The 10,334-nt window shown below is 40.7% G+C and overlaps 1 protein-coding gene across 1 annotated transcript in view; it reads left to right on the top strand.

The window, feature by feature from the left end:
- LOC109919852 (regulating synaptic membrane exocytosis protein 1-like) overlaps positions 1-9,431 on the top strand; it is a 424,455-nt gene extending 415,024 nt beyond the window's left edge. The window contains exon 27 of the mRNA XM_048597070.1: positions 7,039-9,431. Coding sequence (XP_048453027.1) covers positions 7,039-7,310 — 272 coding nt within the window. The 3' untranslated portion in view covers positions 7,311-9,431. The remainder of the gene's footprint in view (positions 1-7,038) is intronic.
- The last annotated feature ends 903 nt before the right edge of the window (positions 9,432-10,334 follow it).

The following is a 10,334-nucleotide window of genomic DNA, read 5'->3' as shown; positions in this document are numbered from 1 at the left end:
TGTTGTCTCGGACATGCATTACAGTTCATTTGTCAAACAAGGGGATGCGATAGAAAAAGTGTGTGCGTCTTTTAGTCACAAATAATGGACCATTATCAGCAGGGAATTTGAATATTTCCTAAAGTTGAATGGTATCCAACGGTTTGGCTGAAAGACCAGACCAAACTTTGAAGGCAGGCTTAAAGAAACAGCCTACAGCTTCAGTAGATACCAAACTAGCCAGGTTCCTATTTGATTATAGGACCACCCCTCATGCAACTGCAGAGATGACTCCAGCAGAGTTGCTAATGGGGAGAACCCTCTGCACCAGGGTAAACCTGATCTTCCTGGACCTGGGGGTTGATGGGGGGAGCAGTGTAGTGTGAAAAGGCATTTGGAATGCCAAGGCCGGACACAAGACTCAGCTAAGCGAGAGGGACAGTTTACTTCGGGGATGAAGTTGGTGTAGGAAACAAGGGCTGGCCTTGGATAAGATGCATGGTCAACGCAAAGTAAAGTCCAGTGATTATAAAGTTTAGGTAGATGCAATGGTCCTGAACAAGTACGTGGACGAATATGAAGGTTGCCAACTCACAAACGGTGTGGGAGCAAAATATTCCCAGCTCTTTGAGAGCATTTCCAACTATTCTGGAACTCATGGATTCTCCCTTTCCATCAAGTGCTGAAGATCTCTTGGAATCTGAGTTGGACACAGTGGATGCCACTACCTCAATGCCTTTGCTGCCTGAAGAGGAGAATAAATTTCTTCTGAGATTCTCCAGCTGCAAGAGGCCAGCTACTGTGTGTTACATACGACTTGTATCAGAGACAGTGTTGGAGGAACCTGACCCAGTGCTGAAATACCCCAGCAGGAGCTACAAGAAAAAAAGAACTGGCCTATGTCCTCGGACTCAGAGTGGGAGTGATGTAATGATTGTAACAAAGTCAGCCAGGTGGACCTCATAGTGTATGAGTTCCCTGATTGGGGCTGTTAACCTGGTCTAATCAGGAAGCCCTGGCTGACAGATAATACAGATATCCTGTTCACTCTGAGAACTGACTCTGAGGGAGCTGGATCAGTGTCAAGGACTCTCCACGTATAAATAAAGAGTGACATGGTGATGAGATGTTATTGGTGGAGTTACTTCAAGAACCATACTGAGGACTGACTACAGTTAGTTGAATAAGAAACTTTGTATGAGTCTTTGCCTCCAGTCTTTGAATTTCAGACTACCATTTTTATTTAACTGATTTTTCTAATGAACCTGTCCAGAGACATTATTCCACACCTCTGGAGCAGGTGGGACTTGAACCCAGGCTTTCTGGTCCAGGTGTAGAGACTCTACTACTGCACCACAAGAGCTTCCCAAATAATGGAATGATCCCAAACTGTTTTTTTTTTCTTTTTCTTTCTTCAGACTGGGCCTATTAAAAAAAATTAACCTATTTTTCTAATCAACCTGTTCACAGATATTATTACACACCTCTGGAGTAGATGGGACTTATACCTGGTACTGTCAGTCCAGGGACAGGGTCACTACCACTGAGCCACAAGGTGGCCCCTTTTTCTAAACCAACAAAGACAACCTGGCAATGAAGAACCAATGCAATGCATGTGGGAGGGAATGTAAACTGTGAGGCTGCAAAACCTCAGGAGGAACACTGGAATATTAGTTGTTTAAGTTACAGCAATTCAGATGTAGACCATTCAACCCATTAAAACTGATCCACCATTCAATTAGATTATGGCTGATCATTTAACTGCCACTTTCCCCAAAAATCTTCATATCCCTTGAGATCAATAGTCTCCTGCAATCTGTCAATTTCTTGATTTAATCACACTCATTGATTGAGCTACCACAGTCCTCTGGAATAGATAACTCCAAAGATTCATCACCATCTGAGTGAAAAAAATTTTCCTCGTCCGAGTTTTAAATGACCTGCCCCTTATTTTGAGGTAATATCCCCTGGTTCTAATGTCACCAACCAATGGAAACTACCCTGAAATGCCCTGTTAGAAATTGTAAATTCCAATTAGATTTCAATGTGTTCTGCTACACTCATAAAATCATAGAGTTCCTTCAGTGCAGATAAAGATCATTTGGCCCATGTGTCTGCACTGACTCTCCAAAGCGCAAAGTCCACCCTATCCCCATAACCCTGCATCTTACCATGGCTAATCCATCTACATATCACTGGGCACTACAGGGCAATTTAGCATGGCAATCCATCTAACCTGCACATCTTTGGACTGTGGGAGGAAACTGGAGGACCCAACATAAATGCACACAGACACAGGAAAAACATACAAAAACAAAGTTGCTGGAAAAGCTCAGCAGGTCTGGCAGCATCTGTGGAAGAGAAAACAGAGTTAACGTTTCGGGTCCGGTGACCCTTCCTCAGAGTTCTGTTTTCTCTGTTTTCTCCTCCACAGATGCTGCCAGACCTGCTGAGCTTTTCCAGCAACTTTGTTTTTGTTCCTGATTTACAGCATCCACAGTTCTTGTGGAAAAGCATACAAGTTCTACACAGACGGTCACCCAGTGCTGGAATCAATTGTGAGTCCCTGGTGCTGTGAGGCAACAGTGCTAACCACTGAGGAACAATGTCATTCTAGGGAATCCAGTCTCATGTTCCACAATCCTAATTCCTCAATTAGACAATTCTGCCATCTCTGGGATGAATCATTGCACTCCCTTTATGGCAAGTATATCCTTCCTTAGAAGAGGTGATCAAAACTCTCCCTCAACAGACTCCCTACTAGTGTAGCAAGACATCTTTACTCCTAAACCCGGATCCCCTTGAAATGAGAGCCAATGTACTATTACCCTCCTTATAGATTATGCATGCTAACTTTCAATGATTCACGGACAGGGAAACCAGGTCCTTTTGTCACCAATAAGTACTAACCTGTCCACTTTTCAGAAATATTCTGTCTTCTCTGCCCAAGAGGATAACTTTACACTTGTTCACATTGTATTCCACCTGCCAGCGTCTGATCCACTCATTAAACTGCCTAAGTGCTCTTGAAGCATCCTGTGTCCTCACAACTTAGATTCCCTCCATTTTTGTGTTATCAGCAAATTTATACATATTATAATTGGTCCCCACATCCAAGTGATTGTGAATAATGATTTTATCCCATCTCTGCTTTCTGTCTGTTAACCACTTCTCAATCCATACCAGTACGTTACCTCCAATCCCAAGCACTCCAATGTTGTTATTAACCTTCTGTGTGGGATCCTATCAAAAGTGATTTGATAATTCAAATTTATCACATACTTTTTTATGTAGTCTATAAGTAACATGCTCAAAAAACCCCAAAGGCTTGTCAGACATGATTTCCTTCTCATAATTTATTCTGACTCTTCCCAATTTTGCCATTATTTTCTAAATTTCCAGTTATCACATTCTTTGTAAGATAACCCAACATTTTTCCTATTACTAACATCAAGCTAACAGAATCACAGAATTTTTACGGCAGAAGGAAACCATTTAGCATCTTGCCCCTGCAGCAGCTGTTCAAACAAGCATCATGAAGTAGTGCCAATCTCCCACTTTTTCCTCATATCTTTGCACACTTTTTCTATCCAAATAATCATCCAATGCGCTATTCACCAAACAAGTCTATTATTTTCCATTCTCCTACTCCCTCCCTTTGTAAACACAATGAGATTACACTTGCTACTTTCCAGTCAGCAGGAACCTTTCCAGAATCTGTAAAATTTTGAACATTAACTGCCAATGTATCCATTATGTCTAATAGCCACCTCCTTTAACACTCTTGAATGTACCTGTTACAATTGAAACCTCCATGTTATGTCTTTGCTATTATAGGGCTCGCTGCAAATCCAGTCCAGGGTTTTGCCCACTATTTTAGATATTGGAAAAGTCTTGCCCAGTATGTCAGATGTTGGGGAGTTTTGCTTGATCCTACACTATTTTGGATTTGTGATCAGAAAGAACCCTTCGGGATGGTTTCAAACACTATAAGGACCTGTGTGATTGAGAAATCTGTTGTATTTAACAGATCACCGATCATTTCTCCATAGCCAGGTAGATCTTTTTGAAAACATGGCTCAAAGAGCAACCTCAGTATCTTACAAATCCATTCATGGGGTGTGGGATTTGATAAAATCATTCAAGTTTCACAACATTGAATCATAGAATCCCTACACTGTGGAAGTAGGCCCTACGGCACAACAAGTCCACACTGACCCTCAGAACATTCCACCCAGTCCCATCCCCCTATAACCCACAAATCCCTGAACACTATGGACAATTTAGCATGGCCAATCCACCTAGCCTGCACATCTTTGGACTGTGGGAGGAAACCCACGCAGACACAGGGAGAATGTGCAAACTCCACACAGACAGTTGCCTGAGGGTGGAATCAAACCTGGGTCCCTGGTGCTGTGAGGCAGTAGTGCTAACCACTGAGCCACCATGCTGCCCTTTGATGGTGTAGTATTGTGGAGCAATTGCCCAATCACTATTCCTGACTGCGGTAGCAAATCTGATGTAAAAATATGCCAACATAAGATGAAACTCATAATTGGGTACATTGCTTAAATCTTGGTGCACCTCTTATCATTTTTATTATGTACGGAATTCATTGCTGAGGTCTTAAAGAAACTATTATATTGCATATATCTGTGAGGGCACATCAAAGTTCTTTTCACAAAAAGAAAGAACTATTTAAGAGGTGTACACAGTTGGTTTTGAGGGTATGAAAAACAGCTAGAATACAACACTGCCTGATAAAAAAGGAAATAAGCAAACAGTGATAGTAGGAACTGCAGATGCTGGAGAATCCGAGACAACAAGGTGCAGGGCTGGATGAACACAGCAGGCCAAGCAGCATCATAGGAGCAGAGAGGCTGACGTTTCGGGCCTAGACCCTTCATCAGAACAGTTTTGTGTTTAGGTTTTACTGGAACAGCTGTCTGAGCTTTGGTTTAATATTACTTCCAGCAAAGCTGCACTCCCTGCCATATTCTGCTCAATTCCTGCAATAAGTCTCAAATCTACAGATAATTCTCTGACTGCACAAAGTAATCAAAGTCAGAAGTTTAACTGAAATGTCATAGAGTGATAGAGTCAATGGAGACCTACAACATGATGGCTCAGTGGTTAGCAGTGCTGCCTCACAGCACCAAGGACCTGGGTTCGATTCCAGCCTCAGGCAACTGTCTGTGTGGAATTTACATATTCTCCCTGTGTCTGCATGGGTTTCCTCCCACAGTCCAGAGATGTGCAGGGTAGGTGGATTGGCCATGCTAAATTGCCCATAGAGCCCAGGGATGTTTAGGTTAGGTGGGTTAGACATAGGAAATTAGGGGAATGGGTCTGGGTTGGATGCTCTTCAGAGGGGCAGTGTAGACTTGTTGGGCCAAATAGCCTGATTTTGCACTGTAGGGATTCTGTGATCTATGAGCACAGAAAAGACCCTCCAACCTTACTATCTACACAGATCAACAGCAAGCACCAAGCTATTCTAATCCCATTTGCCATCTTTTGGCATAATATGCCTTGGCATTGCAGGTGCACATCTAGATACTTCTTAAATGTTATGAAGGTTTCTCACTCTACCACCCTTATAGGCATGACTTCCAGATTCTCACCACCCTCTGGGTGAAAAGCTTTTCCTCACACCCCCTCTACACTTCTGTCCTTATCTTAAATCTCTGATCTCCAATCATTAATTCCCTCCATCAAGGGGAAAACTTTCTTTCTGTCTACCCTATCTATTCCTCTCATAATTTCAAGCATCTCAATTAGGTCCCGTCTCAATCCCTCCTGCATTAAGGAAAAGAACCCCAGTTTGTTACTCTACCGCTCAGGCAATATCTTGGTAAACTCCTCTGCACCCTCTCCAGTGCTATCACATCCTCCTAAAATATGGATTCCAGAACTCCACACAGTATTCTAGCTGTGGCCTAACTAAGATTTTATACAATTTCAACATAATCTCCCTGCTCTGAAACTCTATGTTTCAGCTAATAAAAGCAACTGTCCCCATATGCCATTTTATCCACGTGTCCCGATAACTTAAGGGATCGAAGTACATGCACACCAAAGTATCTCTGATTCTCAGTGTTTCTTAGAACCTTACTGTTCATCATGTATTCCTTTGCTTTGTTTATCCTGTCCAACTGCATCACCTCAAATTTATTCAGATTGTATTCCATTTGCCAGTGATCAGCCCATGTATATTCTCTTGTAATCTAAGGCTATCCTCCTCACTACTTACCACCCCACTAATTTTTGTATCATTGGCAAAATTGCTGATCAACCATTCAATTCTAAATCATTTATATATATCATAAATAGCAAGGATCCCACTGGGACCCCAGTGAACATTTGGAAAAGCATCCCTCAACCATCACCCTCTGCTTCCTGCCTTTTAAGCCAATTGTGGGTCCAAATTGCCAAACTTCCTCATATCCCTTTGACTCTTATCTTTGTTATCAGTCACTGACATGGGACCTTGTCAAAAGTCTTGCTGAAGTCCAAGTAGATTATATCAAAAAGCATTGCCCTCAGTTATACCTGATTGTTGATCACTGCTTTGAAAAATTGGTTGTGACCTCTCTTTAACAAAACCATGCTGACTATTCTTGAATAATCCCTGCCTTTCCAAATGCAGATTAATTCTGCCAATCAGAATTGTTTCCAATAATTTCCCCACCACCGATATTAGACTGACTGGCCTGTAGTTTCCTATTTTATCCTTTGCTCCTTTCTTTGTTTTTCATTCTTGTTTTCTGTTTCATGGGATATCATACAATCCCTACAGTGTTTGTAATTGGAATGGGTTGTATAAGAGAAAGACTTCTGTAAAACTGCTTTTGGACCATGCTTTATCTCCAGTCCAAAATTGCATTGGTGGTAACCACTCAATGATCACGAGCACTAAATTAAACTGTTTAAAGGCCATCTTGTTACTCGAATCACTGGCGTACTTGAGGTTGTTTTAATGGTGATCATGCACACCAAACTAAAAATAGGTGTCTGACTACATGATCCCTAGAAATTTGTGTATCACTGTTATTTGAGTACATGCACAGTACATGTTAGAATCTCCTGACTTGTATCTCCCTGTTTTACAGGTGATAGTCTGGGGAGATTATGGCAGAATGGACCACAAATGTTTTATGGGAGTGGTACAGATTCTACTGGAAGAGCTTGATCTATCCAGCATGGTGATTGGCTGGTACAAACTGTTTCCAACATCTTCATTGGTGGAGCCCACCTTGACTCCCCTTACTCGCAGAGCTTCCCAATCATCTCTTGAGAGTTCAACTGGACCCCCCTGTATAAGGTCATAATGAACTACTGGGAGGTCACCAACAGGACAAAAAGGCTGAAGCTAACCACAAATATGATCAAAATCACTGCTGGAGCCAGACAATCACACTTGTTTTATCAATAGTACTGGTTCAAAAAAATAATAGGGCTTCATAAATCCTAAAACAAAGTACATAGATATATGTGTATGTATTTATGTATGTATGCTGGCATGAATTGGCAAACACGCACTACATTAAATGCTAACTGGAAACTGATAGATCAGTCACCCTGAGTTTGCGTTAGAGACTAAATGAATGAGATCAGAGATCTGACTTTAAAAAAGTTCAATATTTTGAGTATGTAACAACAAACTGGAGAAGTATCAGACTCAGAAAAAAATTGAGTTGTTTATTCACGGTTCTGTAGAAACTATAAATACTGCTACCTTACAGATATTACATTTTGATTCCCTGCACACATTTCTTCCACCTGCTATCTGTTGTAATGGAAGCTAGCTAAACTTCTGCAAATGTTCCCCTCCCCGCTCCCAACCATACACCCCACCCTGATACTGACAGAGACCTTCTATTAAATGGTGCGCGTATCTTTGAGAGCCTCACCAAAGGGTGTTCAACAGCTACAGACTTTAGTGCAGAAGATGCCAGTGTTTCAACATTACTGGCTCCCAGTTAACACTACCAAACTTATTGTGAGTTAGATACAGAAAAAAACCTCAAAAATGTTGAGGTTCAGATTTAAGCAGTGCCCATCATATCTCCAAGGAAAAGCTCTCAAGTGTTATTTCCCATTTGCCACACAATTTGCCATTTTTTGGGGTTTTGTAAAACAGGCTCATGTTTGCATTTTGAATTACTATTTTTCATGTTTTCTGATGTCTTGCATGAAAAGAAGTTTGAACCTGCAGTCGGGCTGGGGACTGTTCAAAGTAGCTTCAGTCTTGATACTCTGCAGAGATTGTAGCACTAAGATGTTCCTTGTAATGCAATTCTTTTCCTACAATTACAAACCATTGAGATAACTTCTGTATAAAATTGTAAATTTGACTTCCCAAAGTGTTTACCAATAATGGATAAACTGTTTGAGCTGTACCTGGGATTTTTCTTCTTCATGTGTCACATGGCACTCTGATTTGCCCCAGACAGAGCATGATGCAAGTTGTTTGATGATCGCTGGAAATTACAGTTGATATTTCCTGCACACGTGGTGTTTTTTAAACTGACTTTCGTTTACATTATTTCAAAATTACTGCAAGCACAGTGCTTGTTTTTTTACAGTAAGATGTATTATTTTTTTGAAAGAAAAGCAAACTTTCAATTTGCTTTTTTTTAAAAAAAATCATTTCTTTCCTTGAATACCATTGGCCTGAAAACCCGTGTGTATTGATGTCAATGCAGGTAGTGATTCTAATTCCTCTCTCCTCCTCCCCTGCTCCTGCTGTCACAGGCCATTTTGATTTTTAGATCACTAATGTGAAGCAGCATGATTCTGGAACTGTTCAGTTGGTGCATGCATGTTTTGTAGGGGGAAGAACAACACAGATGTTAATTAATGTGTGTTAGTTCCACATAGGCCAGCTTGTATGTTGCATGTACTTGTACAGTTTGCTTGTTATTAATATAAAGAAATAACTAAGAAATCAAAGCCATTAATTTATGTTAACAACATTTTTGCTGATATGAACTAGGCTCAGGTCTGGTGATGAATGTGTATTGAAAACATTTTTTGTACCCCCTGGAGATTAACTGCTGATGTAGAACAGGAAAAGAACCCTATTGATTTTCGTGTAACTTCTTACATGTGGGGCTTTTACATACATTAGAAGCATTGTGTATACACAGAAAATTGACTTCTAGGTGTTCTGCCTGCACAGAGTGAATTGTCTTATTTAAATTGGCCAGCTCTTGAATTAATCTATTGTCCTACAGGATCTTTAAGTTTGATTACTGCCTGACCTGCTGAGCAGGAGGAATTAAACCACGGATTCACAAGGTTCTAGTCCCTTTACTGTGGCCAAAAGCAGCTGATTGGAAAGTACTTTCCTAACTGCAGCAGTTGTCTGAACATTCCCCTGTGCTTTTAAATGAACTTCAGACTCATGTTATGTAAACATGTTTAATAAAATTTACTTTTCATGTCAACTTTAGTTTCTTTTTCTTCATTATCCCTGTCCTAGATGGAAAGCATGGAGAAGGTCCAGAACAGGAGTAAAGAGAGCACATGAGATTAGATGAGTGGGTAACCTAATTAAGTAGCTTTTGGTAAGTGTATAAATAGTAAAAGAAGAGGCTCTTGTGGTACAGTTATAGTGTCCTTACCTCTGAGCCAGAAGGCCCAGGTTCAAGTTCCACCTGTTCCACAGATGTGTAGTAACATCTCTGAACAGGTTACTTATAAAATATCTATAAATAGTAAAAGGGCAATTATGGGAAAGGGTGGGAACAAAGTAAAGAGTGTTATGTGGAGACTGAGGGCATGGCTGAGATACTAAATGAGAACACTACAACATTTTACTTGAGAAGAGAGTGATTCTGATGTATCAGTAGAGGAGGAGGCAGTAGTGATACAGAATAGAATGAAATTACAGAGGGCTTGCACTAAAAAAGTTAGCAATCTTCAAATTAGAAAGGCCAGATGTTGGGATGAGAAGCTTCCTCCATTATTTGAAGAAAGGCAAAATGGAAATTCTCGTTCCACATCAGAGTGGTGACAGGTGACTGTTGAATTGCTCATGTTCCACTCTTGAACAGAAATGGAAGGTTAAATCCAGTTAATTGCTCAGCCTGACATTGTTGGTGAGAATGTTTACAGTCAATGGGCTGCATTTTACCATCTCTCTAGGAACATAGCAATTAGAAATAGACAATAAATGTTGGCCTAGCTAATGATGCCCACATCCCAAGATTGAGCTTAAAAGGGATTGAAGCCCCATTGACAACTTATTAATTATTAAAATTTAAAAAAAAAATCTTTTGAACAATGAGAGCATTGTATCCCGATTAGCTCACCACACTTTAAAAAGGTTCTTGGTAATTTGAAGAAGC

Source organism: Rhincodon typus, chromosome 5 (genome assembly GCF_021869965.1).
Source record: "Rhincodon typus isolate 14 chromosome 5, sRhiTyp1.1, whole genome shotgun sequence".
In the NCBI taxonomy this organism is placed as follows: Eukaryota; Metazoa; Chordata; class Chondrichthyes; order Orectolobiformes; family Rhincodontidae; genus Rhincodon; species Rhincodon typus.
The sequence above is the reverse complement of the archived record's forward strand: the minus strand, read 5'-3'. Positions and strand labels throughout refer to the sequence as shown.